Source organism: Lissotriton vulgaris, chromosome 11 (genome assembly GCF_964263255.1).
Source record: "Lissotriton vulgaris chromosome 11, aLisVul1.2, whole genome shotgun sequence".
Lineage (NCBI taxonomy): Eukaryota > Metazoa > Chordata > Amphibia > Caudata > Salamandridae > Lissotriton > Lissotriton vulgaris.
The window spans coordinates 606,751,430-606,766,621 of NC_141699.1; the positions used below are offsets into that span (position 1 = coordinate 606,751,430).

The window sequence follows — 15,192 nt, forward strand, 5'->3', positions numbered from 1 at the left end:
ATTGTGGCTTTTTTCAGCCAATTGTTACCTGTGCCCTAGGGAACACCCACACAATCGTGTCGGTGGTACTTTTCAGTTATACTATTTACTCCTGGGCGGGGAGTGATCCCAAGGAGCACGGCCCATATTGATTACATTTAGAGTTGATATTAGCAGTGCACAGTCATCCCTTTTTGATTTTAAGAATGGATTTAGACACTGTAGGGGCACAGGGCTCATGCACCTGTACCCTCACCACTGGAATAGTGCACCCAGATAGGGTATCTGACTTATCTATGTCAGGGCAGTGGGTTGTAGGCATGGCACACAGATGTTTGCCATGTCGACTCTTCACTTTGTACTGCATCAAAATACACAGCTTGCAAAGGCAGTGTGTGTGTGTGTGTGTGTGTGTAGGGGTACAGGACCTCTAAGGGTGGCACAATACGTGCTGCAGCCCTTAGAGGCCTTCTCTGGTCTGGGCTGACCTGTGGCCAGATATGCCAATTGGGTTTAGGCTTTAATGCAGTTTTAGGGAAAGAACATAGGCCCTGGGAACCTGATTAGCACGAGCCCAGGCACACTCAGTCAAAGTAAATCAGCAATTCAACATAAATTGGGGTCAACCATGCAGAAAGAGGGCACTTTCTCACACTGAACAACAGGCAACAGTGCCTCAATGGAATGTAAAAGCACAATGAAGCAAAAAACACGTAATTTACAAAAGAATAATTATTTTTGTTGGCTATAAAAAGAATTGAAATTAACTGAAAACTCACACTGCCTTAGACTGGAAATCGGTCTTTTATTTCCTTACCTTTTTTCACACACTGCTCGAAGTGGCACTATATATACAAAATGTAATTTGATAAGTCTTTCCTACAGTGGACTTGACCAAGGTGGATACTATTGTAGAGATTTATCAGGTCACACTCTGAACAAGTTTTCTGCTGCAAGAGGAAGTGAAGTCTTACCACTAACAAATAAATTGAAGTGAGCACATTTCTTTCACAAAAGTACTTAATTTTACTTCTACACCTTTCTCCTACCAGAAATAAGAGTTCTATTTTCAACGTGCATTTAATGGTGCTGCATGACAATGTATAGAAGAGAGCCCAAAGCACTAACCTCGTCAATGAATGGAATTAGGACCACTGCTTCCCATTCTTGCTGCTTCCCATTTAGGTCAGTTTTAAAATCTGTTGGATAATACTCAATGATGGGAGAGTCTTCACTTGTCATTAGAGTCTGAAGAACATTTAAAAAAAGAATATTATTCAAGAGAGCTCAACGAGGAACTAGCATCTACCAATCATCAATGCTTCAAAGAAAGGAGAACCTTAATTAAAAGATTTTCAATAATTCCAGCCTCAAATATGTAAATTGTTAAAACAAAGGCAACCTCTTTCCCAGAGATAGTCTGTGTGCAAGCATAAGTAGACCACTGGCATCAGTAGATCAGATGTTTAGTGTTAAATATGGTATTATTACTATAAAGCAAGGTTTTGATGCTTCCCAAGATTCATGTAGGAGATCAATACTCTATTGGCTCCACGATTTGATGAATGCACTTTTACCGCACCTCCAAAGAATCTTCGGCATATGGAAAAAGTCTGAACGATTTTCAGATTTTTGACAACAGCAAAATTCAATCCATCACTACATCACTTAGATAAAAGACTGGGCCAGTATGACCACTTTCAACAGACAGATATTTAAATAAAGCACATTATTGAACCCAGCATGATAAAGCTTAACAAAGATGGCCACTGTCTAATGGGCCAAAAAAGGAAGAAAAATACATTAGAAATGGTGGTTATTTATCACAAATCGGAAGCACCACCTCCATTATGTGCATATGGGACACTTGGGTCGATTTGTTTTTTACATATTCGAATTTTGGTGAAACTAAATTGGTTGAATGGCAGTTTTATGCTCAACTACCTTATTGTAATTTTAAATGAAAACGATTTATTTGATATTCAATTTCATACTGTAATTTTTGTCATATATTAACTATGTTGTACATATGAAATCACAAGTTCCAATATGTATCAACTGTACCGCTCTCGGGAATCAATAGGAACCTATGTATATCACTGAACTCACCTGGTAACTTGCTGGTAGTAAATCTTTGCTTAGTGCTGGAAGCACAGCCAGAAGCTGTTCAAATGGCATAAAAGGCTTTCCCAACTCAAAACGGAGTTTGAAATGGCTGATGTTGCGGATATCGGACAGATAAGGTGCATAATGGTAGGGATAATACCTAGAACAACAAAAGTACGTATTAGGAGTCTGATGAAATTACTAATAGATGATTGATACTGAGTGATACTGAGTGATATGCTGTTGCTGCAGAGAAAAAAAATCACCTTAAGGTGAAGATAGTGTTAGCAAAATGTGTTACAGAATTCACTTCTTTTGAATATTGGGAATGGTTTCTTCTTAAATACTAACACAGCAAAGCTTTCAATAGAGGTACCTGCACAACTGCAAAACTCCTTACAACTGCCTTTGACCACAAAGCTTCCTAGGGAAGTAACAGTGAGCGCTGAAACGCTCACAATGGTCTCTCACAATAAAGTTTGTAACCTGTAATAGTGGACTGCTTTAGAAATACTTTTAAAAACACCAGTCACCTCGAGGTCTAGTAACAAAAAGAATAACTGCTATAGAAGGTGGAGAAAGTGAGCTATGTGATGCTGCTACCTAGAGAATACCGGAAGTAACTTGCACCCAACCAGCATGCTCAACTCAACTAAAATCAAAGCTTAGTGGGAGTTACCATTCCTAAAACTAAAGAGAATGCAAGATTCAATTCTCAACAGGAAAAAGGTATCCATGAATAACAACTACTACTGGAAGTGATTGCTCCCTCGTTCGGGGTCCTGAATGTCATTCATAGCCACAAGGATGGAATAGCAAGATGTACCTTGATAATCAGTGAAGTGTGATAAAGGTGAACCCAAACATTAGAAAAAAAAGGTTTTCCTCTAGCATCTGCTCTAGAATCAGAATATAGTATTACCCAGTGCTGAGGTCTATAACAGTTGTTAAAGGGCCTAAATCAGAATTAAAGTCTGAGCTGGATAAAGTCAAATAGTGAGGGGAGAGGGGCTTTAACAATTGGTATAGGCAGAGGCAACAAAGGCTATTTGAAGATTACACCAACTGAATGTCATGAAACAAAAAAAAAGAGTAACATTAACACAAACAATGAACCTAGCAATGTTGGAGAAGAAGGGCTATATCACTAATTATTAGCCTATAGCCACTCCATTGCCTTCAATGGAGCGTTCAACATTCCAATGTTCTACTTTAGCATTCCGTAGTGGGCTGAACCAGCCATTAAAGGCCCACTCTGGCTACGGGGATGGGGGGGGGCTATAATGCTATTAGGACTATTCTGCGCCTGGAGAGCAGAATTTCTTACTTAAGAAAAGAAAGCTGCAGAGGAACCACAGCGTACAACCTTGCACACCTCCAAAGTCTGAGTGCCTTCCACAGCTCCTCTTTTGTGTGTGCATGGGATTTTCGGAATTGCCACACACGCACAAAGAAGGACCTGTGAAAGTGGGCAGCAGTCAGCTCGAGAATATCCCCTAACTGGGCCTACCTGGTTTTCTTTGTTTGACAGAGCCAAGGGAGGCAGGAAGTGAAGATGATTCCCTGCTCTCCTTTCACATTTCAAGTAACACCGAGAGCACAAGGGGGAATAAAGGAGGAAAGGATGGCTATACACCCTCTTCCAGTGTCTCTGCCGCTCTCACACCCCTGCCTAGTCACCAAACTGGGAGAGAGGAAGAGGAGAGATTCACAGGGTGTGGATTAGGACATTGGGAAGTTGACAGCATAAGGGGGGTACCAATGTTTATAGCATGCTAATCCTACATTGCTTTTAGTGGAGTGCTCAACATTCTAATTTTCTAATCAATTTTATAGTGTTGGCTTCTCTTCAGTATATATTCGGATTGCCTCATAGGGCAGCAGGTGCCCAGACCTTTGTGGTTTCCATCACAGAGCTGAGCCAGGACTAGACTGTGGTAACAGTATTTGTGTATTGTGTTATGGTCCTAGTTTGTGAGTGGGGAGGTGATGAATAAGCTCTATCAAACGAGCTAACATATACAGACTTCCACCTAGTGGCAGAACTTCACAGTTCAAAAAATGGATATTAAACAGTAGGAATTTAATAACAGCTTTGGCTCTGGTGTACTAGGCTTTGATCAGAGAAGCTGCATGCAAACTATTCTCTGCCAATCGGAGCAACTCATTTAGCTCTCTGGAATGTGCTGCTATATCAATAAAGTCGTATATGGTGTCCATCGACTGCCTAATTGGCAAATATATCTATCTGATGTTCAATTACTTTCACAAATACGTTAGAAAATCAAGGCATTGCAAGCAGAACCCCATTTAAAATAAAGACAAACATGTGGTGCCCACCACTTCATCTGCTTACCAGCTCCAGGACTGAACCCCATGGTAGTAATAGTGCAAAATCCACTGTATTGCGAGGACGTAACATTCAGCCTGATCAGCTAAAAATTCACTGAAAATTAATAGAAAAGAAAGAACGGATTAATAAAATTCGGATTACATTCCATAATTTGCTACAAAGGTAAAGAGACCAAAGAAGAAACAATAACAACAGATGTCAGGCTGGCATAACTACATTTAGTTTGAATTAAAATATGTAAACTAGGATCAAATATAGAAGAAAGACCATTTGATCCCTCACATAAATGGTATACTTCAGTTTTACATCATATCTATTTTATGGAAAGAACATTTTCCTAATCTATTTGCCTGGAAAGCCAGTAGAGGTAGAGACGTTTTATTCAGTGTGTAGCAAGTAATTTCAGATTCTGTTTATTATCACAAGGAATAACACATTTCACCTAGAATTCACCTCATAAATTGAGGGTGAAAAACATTTTGATATCATTTTCATGACCACACTCCATTCAGCAGCCATATTCAGCAAATCTCTAATGTTCACATAGTGACATTTTATGCAACACAGCCAACAAAAATAAATATTCCTGACCATTACTGAGGGCCTGAATAAGAGTTTGGTGGTCGGACTGCCTGAACACCGCAGTCACAAGTAGACCGCAGTGCTGACGGTCTTCTGACCCCCATATTACGAGTTGACAGTGGGGCCTGCGTAGTGACTGTGGTGATCTTGTGGCAGTGGGCAATGCTTTTCCATATCTATGGATCTTTGTGTGTACATCTGGACTGCACATGTGTTGAATGTACACATATGCATGATACACAAGTAAAAATACCACCTACTCATTGTGAGTCTGGCCCATATGTGGCTAATCCGAGCAATAGGTATATGGTACAGAATTGACTTACCTGTATTTCGCCACAAACAGGGTAGTATTTTTCGGGGTAAAGATGCTGCTGTGAAGGGAGGACCAAGAGAAAATGATCCAAGTCGAACTCTTACGAGTAGAACAGGAAAGGGGTGAGTATGCACCCCAAATCCTTAGTTTCTGCCAACTCGAACCTGGCCGTCCTACCGTCGCAGTCGGCTCATTGGAAAGCCAACTTGTAATACAGAAGGAGGTGAAATTCTTCTGTAACGCCCTATGGCAGCTGCTTTCCCCCCCGGACAGTGACCCTGGCGATCTGCTATGTGCTGCTGTGGTCGGCGGTTCAGCCGCGATCTTTGCATTAGCAATCTGTCCATCTCATAATACAGCGGTTGGAGCACGATAACAGGTATGGCAATTTACTGACCGCTAAACTCGTAATAAGGCCCTAAAGTACAAGTTACTTACTTTCGGTAACGATGTATCTGGTAGAGACAATTCTAGCCGCAGATTCCTTCACGTAGAATTATCCCCAGGGGTGAGACTGGATCCGGAAAACTTTTGCCACAGCATCCATGCGTGAGGGCGGGGCAACGCCACATGACTCCGCCCAGGCGTTCGTTGTCGGCGTATGTGATTTCAGCGAGGTCACTTAAGACCCACCCCAGCGCCTCTATGTCACTTTTCTTCGGAGAACTTTTCCACACCACAACGTGGAGCCACCAGACAAAAAACTGTGGGAGCGGGGGGCGTGGCCTGGCGGCAACCAAGATGGCCGCATAGTTCTGAGGGGCTGCCGAGGACGAGCCGTAGGCCCCAAATATCCTGCAGTGATCCGGCCGCACGGGTGACACAAGCCACAGATTCCGTGACCGGAGGTGCTCTGGGGCCGGGGTGAGTTGCTCCGGTCTCGATCCGACCATCGGAGGCTCCGCAGTGTTGCCCGACGGAGAGTAGGCCCCTGCGGCCTACTCGTGGCAGGAACCAGGAGTGGAGCACCAGCCCAGAGTTCCAGCGGGGGCCAGGTACGGCTGAGGAAGGTCGGCGCCGGGTCGCGTGGAGGCCTCGGAGCCTGGCGGGGCCGGCACAGGGAGTGCCCAGAAGGAGACAAGTGCCCACACTGTGTGGAGAGGCACGGAGATCCCGTGCTGGGATTGAAGCTGCTTTGCATGGCTTAAACATTGGGGCGGCGAGGTTTCCCACCTTTGTGCCGAGGCCGGCCGCTTGCGCTGGACCCTCAGGGCTTTGTGCTATGACGGTCCCAGTGGAGCACTGACCATCGCGGGGGAAGGATAAAACGGCCCGAGGCAGACAGGAGCGGCAGATTCATCTGCTAAACAGCCGGAGGGGGACACCAGAGGAGCTGGGGAGAGTGTCCTGTTTGACACAGTCCCTTCCATTGCTGGCGTTACGGAGCGGCGGACCCCAGTGCTCCACATCCTTGGAGTACGTTGGGGGGGCATTGAGGGTTCCCCTTGCGAGGCCGGCTTCCCTGAGAGGACCAGCCCCGGGGCGGACGGGACCAACGCACGGCACACAGCCCGTTTGGCGCGAAGGACTTGGATAGCTGGAGGTCGGACCTGGGCGCACGGGGGAGCGGGAACTTAGTGCCCTGATTTCCGTGAAGCTGCGCCAGGGACGGTGGTTCGACAACTTATGACCGATCGCACGAGGACTAGTGGGGCAGAGTACCTTGTTGCTGTTCGCAGAAGTCGCTGTGCGGACGCGCACCTGGATTAAATTAGACGGCTCTGGAGAAGGCGGGCATCCCGGCGTTGAGCCAGCAGGTGGACCGTGGAAGCTGCGAGTGGACCGGTCCATCAATATTTCCAGGGGTCTTGCCTGATACATCAATGAAGCCTAAGAAGCCCACAACCATGCAAACTAACACAATTGACAGGTATACAACTCGACTGAGGGGACGGAGGAGGCCGCCCCTGGGGGGTCGGCTGACGCCGCGGAGCCGTCCCTGGCCTCCATGATGCAGGCCATGCAAACTTTGGGCACGACAGCCGAGACTAAAATTGATAAGGTCTCCATTGAAATGACTCTGCTGTGGGCGGATCTGAATAAGACCTCTGAGAAGACCACTCAGAACGCCACTTCTATTGCTGCACTTCAACAAACCACCAAAATGTTGGAAGAGAGGGTCCATCAGCTGACCCGCCAACAGAAGCAGACACCCGACAGACTGGAGGATCAGGAAGTGAGGGCCCACAGGAATAATATTCGAGTGGTGGGTGTGCCCGGAGAAAATGGAAGGGCCGAGTGTTGATAAGTTCCTGGAGGACATAATCTTGAACCACCTCAAACCCAAGAGACTCTCCAAGTTTTTTGTTATTGAAAGAGCGCATAGGGCGCCGATTCCTCCACCGCGTCCTGGAGCTTCCCAGAGAACAAATATTGCCCGGATCCTTAACTATAGGGACTGGGACGCCATCCTGCAGGCCGCTTGACAACATGGAGACCTGCGGATCGACAACACCACCATACGATTATTTCCAGATTTTACCCTCAAAGTCCAGCAGGAGCGCTGCGCGTTTGATGGCGTTAAGAAGGAGCTCAGAGACCGCGGCATTAAATACATGATGTTCTTCGCGGCGCGCCTCAAGATTCTCGCAAATGGGAAATCCTTCTTCTTCACCTCCCCGGAGGACGCTCAAGCCTGGCGGGAGGAGAACGCCAAACACCGCGACAGTCCACGTCCGGGAGACAGCTGGAGAAACAATGAAGCAAGCTCCCCGCCCTCTTCCACGGGACTGACAGAGAGAGAGGGACTGCTACGAGATGGACTTCGTTCACCCTGCAGATCTATGTTGCAGAGTCTATTTGCCTCCTCTGGAGATGGAGGAGGACATGGAGGGCGCCCTGGCCTGGGCGGTGGTGTTGCGAGGATGAGCATGTAAAGTATATTGTTTCTCCTGAGTGCGATGCTCCTGGGACATTGATATACTGCGGGGAGCTTAGCCTGACCGAAAGACATGAGGGGCGCTGGTTCCCTATCGTTCTTGGTACAGCGGACACGGTACAATTGGGGGGGGGGAGGGGGGAAGAGGATGATTCATGTATTCGGCCAAACTACTCATATTTACTGTCATATCTCCCTTAGGAAATTATTTAATGGCAGCTAGACTTACAGGGAAATGGGCTAGGCGAGGTCCTCGGGGCAGCTAACCGGTTGTAGCACACTCCCCCAAGTTTTCGTTTTATGGGAAACAGGGCATGTTGGGGCAAGTCGGGTCATTTTGGCCTGAGTAGCAGGGTGGGGGGAGGGGGAAGTTGAATGTTTGTTTTATGCATTCTGGTTTATGCATGGTATTGTTCTTTTGGCTCCTGGGGCATTAATGGTGGGTGTTGGGGTGGCGGGTGGTTTCGGAGGTGGGCAACCATCTCAGAGGTTCTTTCTACTTGACAATCATGATGCACACACCGAAAACATAAAAAGTTAACATATTATCCTGGAACATCAATGGTCCGCAGAATAAGATAAAGCGCACTATGGTCCTCCAATATCTGCATAGGCATGCCCCAGATATAGTCTTCCTACAGGAGACGCACTTGATGTGCAACCATTATAAGGCCCTTAACAGATTTGGTTACACACTACAGGCCCACGCAGGCTTCCCTACCGGGTCCAGGGGAACCGGCATCCTCATCAAAAACTCTCCATTGGTGGTTGGGCGTAAGTGGCTGGACCCTTTGGGGCGCTATGTGGCGATAACTGGACGGTGGTAGGGTCATACGCTTGATCTTTGCTCTGTTTATATTCCACCAAAACTACACAGTGCATCCCTTCCAGACATTGGTAAATTATTATTGGATATGCCAGAAGGGATCCGGATTATGGGGGGGGGGGGGGGGGGGGGGGACGACACATGAACGAGGTGATGGCTAGGGACATAGAAAGGACCACGGCCTTGCCTGACCAGGGGGGAGTATGCTATCTCAGAGACTTTGTGCATGCGATGGGTTTGGTGGACCTTTGGAGGGCGCATAACCCTCACCTTAGACAATACACGCATGTCTCCGCGGCACATGGCTCGGGGTCCAGGATTGATTACCTCTTTACACAGGTGGGTCACATGGTCCGCTTACACAATAGTTGTCATAAGGCCCGAGGCATATCTGATCATTCTCCGGTAGAGGTTCAGTTAGGGGGTCCCGTGAGGGACTGGTCTACACCCCCCAGGCTGGATGTATTCTTATTTAAGGACCAGGAGTTTCAAGATAAATTCCGGTAACGGGTGGAACAGTATTTTGCGGATAATGTGGGCTCCGTTAGGTCTCACTGTACCCTCTGGGAGGCCTATAAGACTGTCGCCAGGGACTTTGTGCAGGCGGAGACGGGTAGACGCCGGAAGGAAAAACATGCGCAAATTGTTAGTTTGGAAAAAGAGTTCCACGCTTTAGAGAGCGCCAGGGGTGAAACGCAGGAACAGGACAGATATCATCAGCTGCGACTTAAGGAAAAGGAACTGAAGGACGCGATGACCGACCAAGCGAAATTGCGCGTTATTGCCACGCAGAGGCGTGTTTATGGTTTGGTGGACAAAGCTAATAAAATGATAGCCTGGCTCGAGTAGCGCGACAGGGACCGGAACTGGATGCCTGAGATCCGAACATTGGACGGGACTACAGGAGACACAGGGATAGGCATAGCGGAGGTGTTTGCGCAATATTACGAGACTATCTATCGGACGCACACAGAGACGGGCAAGGGAGTTTGATGAATTCTTTCAAGACATCCACCTACCCACACTAGACCCGGACGATAGGGATATCCTAGACTCTGACATTACTGTGGATGAGGTAGAGGCTGCTATGGGAGATATGCAGGCAGGGAAAGCACCGGACCCCAACGGGTTTCTGACGGAAGCGTTTGGGTGTGCGTCGGGGAGGGTAGCACCCTACATGCTAAAAATGTTTAATGAGGCCAAACAGGAAGGGTTGCTCCCGAAGGATCTTAGATCTGCAGCGATTGTGGTGATACATACGCCTGGCAAGCCACAGGCGTTATCCAGTTCCTATAGGCCCATCTCACTCAGTTACAAAACCAAGGTCCTTGGCAAGATCCTAGCCACCAGACTGGGGGCGGTCATTCAATCCCTGATCCATCCGGATCAATCGGCTTTTATGCCGCACAGAAGCACTAGGCTTTATTTGCAACGCCTGTTTGGGGTCGAGCATTGGAGAACTCTCCCGATCTCCTTGATGGGGTGTGCTGTCCTGTTCAAAATGATGGCCCTTCCTCGCTTGCTCTATTTTCTGCAAAGTGCTCCCTTTCCAGTTCCAGAGAAGATCTTCCGGGCGATAGAATCGGAGCAGCGCACACTTCTTTGGGGAGGGTGGTGCCCTCGAATTGCACTGAAGAAACTCCAGCGTGGGGTATACGGGGGGGGGGGGGGGGGGGGGGGGGCTCGCTGTTCCAGACATTAGGCTCTACTACTGGGCGGCACAATTAGTCAACATCAATGGGTGGGTGTTCGCTCCGTTGGATGAGCCGGCGTACAGGGTGGACCGCATGGTCTTTGGGGGAGATACCTACTTGGCCGCTCTTTACCGTAGAGGTAGACTTAGTCCGCCTATGCCACCTCAAACGGCCGCAGTTCTGTAGACGTGGAAACGGGTGACTAAACTGCTGGGGTGGGAAGCGAAGCTTACAGCACAAACCCCACTATGGCTGGGAATTATCTGCCTGAGGTAGCCAAATTGAAGGGCCTTCGCAAATGGAGCCTTATTGGCATTGATGTGTTAGGCGATATCTGGAAAAGAGGGGACATGCTAAGAGTTCGCTGCCCTGCAGGCAGAATTACAAATGGGAAAGGGGGAGTTCCTCCATTATCAGCAGCTTCGACATGCCTTATACCATCATCTGCACCATGGGGAACAACTACCTGACTATGCCCCCTGGCAGATAGATTATTGCTTGATCCCATGATAAATAAGGCCATTTCCCTCACATATAAAAAGCTAATCAATAAAATAACTGATCCCCTGGGGCCTCTGCGTGAAAAATGGGAGTCCGAGGTTGGGTTGTTGGAGAAAGACGATTGGAGGGAGGCCCTACAGAGTACCCGGGAAGTGGCAATCCGTGCCCGCTTTAGGCCTGTCCAGCTGCGCATCGTACACCGCTCCTATACCCTGCGCACAACACAATACCGCTTAGGATATACTGACTCTGAGTTCTGTTTGAGGGGCTGTGGAGAGGTGAGAACCTTCTTCCATATCTTGTGGGACTGCGCTGGGATCCGGGCGTACTGGTTCAGACTGGCAAGCATAATGTCAGAAGTGGTTGGCTCCGAGGTCCCACTGGAGGCCTGATGGCACATCCTAGGTGTTACGACTGACATCACATGGCCTAAGTGGGAGAAGATCTGGCTGGCATTAGCGAGCATGGTGGCCAAGAGAAATATAGCGAGACTATGGGGTAGAAATGTGGTACCAACAGTGGAAGACTGGGAAAAGGACCTAGATTGGTGCCAGAGGGCTGAAAAAGTGGTCTATACAAGTAGAGGGTGTCCCAAGAAGTGGGAGAAAATATAGGCAGCATGGAGAATGTATAGAGGGGAGTTACTGGACACCCAGTCTGTCTCCGAAACCTGCTAATGATGTGTATGTATCTTTGTCTTGGTATGCAGATCGAAACGTTCATTATTGTATTATGTATGACCTTGCTTTCTGTACGTCCACATACTATCCGATGCTTTACAGTACGCTACTGTTTTTGGAGCCTGTTATTTTAATAAAAAAGATTGTATTAAGAAAAACTGTGAGAGCATGGGAACAGTGTGCGAAAGAGTAGAAAAAGGAGAGACAAACAACACCAGAAAGAACAGTGCAACACTGCAGTGTCCAAAGGCAGGGGCAGAGAAACAGAGCATAGTCCTGAGCAGCCAATCTGCCAGCACATAGACAGCCTTTCCCCTGAAACAAGGAACATGCGCAAAGCCATGATATGTGTAACAGGCCCACCACCCCCATCCAGAAAAGGAAGGAAGGCCAGTCCCAAGACAGACAAACACAAACCTCCAAGCCACCCCATCATAGAAGGCAACCACACCCCAGGGAAGAAGGGCATGGCCTAGCCAGATGACCCCTATTAGGAGGAAAGCAGAGGGGCCAGGACCCTCAGCAGCAACAGGAAGGGAGAGAAAGACAGAGATTGAAGGGAAAACTCCCCCAAACCTGGAGTAAGCAGAGCAGCGGGGCACAGAAGCACCGTAACACCAACCTCCAAGGAACCAAGAGGAGGAATTAACTGCAACCAGACGGAGCCACCCGTCAGGAGCCAAAGAAGGTACTCACAGGAGACACAGCCCCCCACCAGCAGGAGAGTACCGAAGACCAACCTAAGGGTCCTTGCAGAACGGGGAGGAAGGGCGGGCCGTGAAGGAATCTGCGTCTAAAATTGTCTCTACCAGATACATAGTTACTGAAGGTAAGTAACTCGTACATCTGATAGAGACTACTAGCCGCAGATTCCTTCACATAGAATTGATACCCTAGAAATACCCACGGAGAAGGAGGGTCTGCGAAAGGACCCACCAGCCTGGACGGAACAGAAGGTCCCACAGGGGACCAGATCTGCAGGCTAGAAGAGAAACATCATCCCTGCCAGGCTAAAGGAACCTTCACAAGGAGAACACCACCAACCCCAGAGGGAATATGAGGAAATAGAGACTGAGGAGGCCTATACCCTCACAGCAGAAGAACCAAGGGCAAGGCTAGAGAGGCCGAAGCACCACACTCCCCCACAAGGCAACAGAGCTTCCATCCAATGCCAAGACAGGAAGAGGAGAAAGAAGCAGAAGAAGAAGCCCAGAGAGCCCAAGGAAAAGAGGGAAGGAAGGCGAGCTCCCTCTAGATGGAAGGCAACAGGTCAGCCAGAACAGCTCCAACAGTCATAAGCTGCTAAAAGCAAGAAGAACAGCCCGGAGCCCCAGAAAGACCGGGCAGTCTACGCCTGACAAGGGAGCACTCAGAATCACCCCAGCCCTCAGGACAGGGGCAGAAAGGTAAGAAAATGCCCGGCCACACTACTACAAGGGCCGAGCACACAACTTCAATAAGCAAAAGCAACATACAGAAACGCCATGGAGAACCGGCACCCGAAGGCGACCAGAACTCCCTAGAAGATCGCAAGCTATATCACAGCTACAACTACCCCACATAGGGTATGCTAAGACCCAAGACATGGGAGCTCTCTGTGGAAGAACTTTTGCAGCAGAGGAAAAAACAAAAGGGCCACAGGGAAAAACACCCCAGCAGAAGGCTTGACAAGCGGCCCAAGCAAAGCAGAAGGCCTACTCTCAGGGCCAAGTCTGCGCATCAACTCCAGCAAAACACACACAGTCAACAAAGGGCAATCCAGCAGCCAACAATGATAAAGTCCCAAAGGAACACTCAATGTCCAGAAAACACACTCCTCAGTCCGAACAAGCGTCCTAAGAAGGCCCAGAACCAGCACAACTCAGCAGTCACTGAGGAGGGGAAGGAGGAGGCGGAGGATAAGGCGGAAGATGAGGACGGAGCCCTGCCAGGAACCTTTGGATGACGGAGTCAGCCAGGGCATGGAACAACAGGCTGCCATCAAACGGAAGATCGATGAGTCGCTCCTGAATATTCTCGGGGAACACTCCGTCCCGAAGCCAAGCATGGCGACGGAGAGCAACTGAGGAAGCCATGCCCCCCCCTCCAGCACCTCTGAGATATCCAGAGCGGAGCTGAGAATAAATGCTGCAAGCTCCCGGCCATCCACCTCATGATTCTGTAAGTCCACCTGAACACTCTACTGGGACGCAGAGGATCCCAAAGACTCAGCCGAGTCCCACAAACAGGAGGAGGCCCTAGCCAGAACACACAAGGTGTTAAGAGCCCGCAGGGAAGCGCTGGTCGAGGCGAACATGTTGCGCCGCCAAGAGTACAGCCATCGGGCCTCCTGGGACGGCGGAGTCAACATTTGCGGCAGAGAGGGAAAAGCATTCCTCAAAAGCGGACTGGTGGCAGAGGGGTGAAGGGAAAGACAAGCCGGGTCACGCGGCGTCGGAAGGTGTTGGTGCAGAAGATGCTGAGGCACCGGATCCCCTGAGGCAGGACGCCTCCAAGCCCACCGTTAAGGAAGAAAGGAGCGAACCCTCGAAGGGAACCAAGATTTTACTCCCACCAGAGCCCTGGTGGAGCCGGAAAATGAGCAACCGGGTAACCCATGCGCAGGATGCCCACAGCCATGGACAGTTCATGAGCAAAGGCCGCACCTGCCTCCGTAGGGCCCGCGGTGGAGAAAGCAGCCCCTCCATGGGCAACGGCTGCAAACTAAGGCGGCCGTCCCCGAAACCAAGCGGGACGGGCTAGGGCCAGACCTGGAAGTCAGAAGGAGCCGAGGAATGAGGGACCTGCCGCTCTTCCGACGAACACCTCTGCCTCAGGAAAGGCGGGGAGCTGCCCTAAGACGACGCCAGTGCAAAAGATACCACACGGCGACCAGTCTCCAGGGAGGACGACACCAATATACAGCCTGCCTCCGGAGAAGAGGGAGCGTCCGAAGACTAATCTGCAGCACAACCCCTGCGCGGAGCCGTAGAGTCCGCCGGCCAGCACCATCCGGCGTCGCCGGACAGGGTGCCTCCAAGTCACACCGCATCAGGGACCGAAGTGGAACCGGAGCCGAATTGTCCCCGGGACGGCGCCAGAGAGACGCCGACTCAACCCCCGCCGAGGCAGCCGCCTGTGTGGAGGAACGAGAAGGGCCTGGGAGAGACACGAAGTCTTCACCAGCTGCGACCCAGAAAGCGGCGGAGATCGTCCGGTAACCCATGTGGCGGAGCCAGGGACGATTCATCCTCCGACTTGACCTCCAACGAGGCAACCGCCTGTGGGGAGGGCCGAG

The 15,192-nt window shown here is 49.4% G+C and overlaps 1 protein-coding gene across 1 annotated transcript in view; it reads right to left on the minus strand.

Moving 5' to 3' along the window:
- Window positions 1–15,192, minus strand: part of XRN1 (5'-3' exoribonuclease 1) — a 1,308,150-nt gene that overhangs the window by 1,019,035 nt on the left and 273,923 nt on the right. Inside the window, exons 13-15 of the mRNA XM_086943712.1 lie at window positions 4,442–4,531; window positions 2,089–2,245; window positions 1,108–1,227 (exon numbers count right to left, since the gene is read on the minus strand). Of these exons, the coding sequence (XP_086799838.1) occupies window positions 1,108–1,227; window positions 2,089–2,245; window positions 4,442–4,531 (367 nt within the window). The remainder of the gene's footprint in view (window positions 1–1,107; window positions 1,228–2,088; window positions 2,246–4,441; window positions 4,532–15,192) is intronic.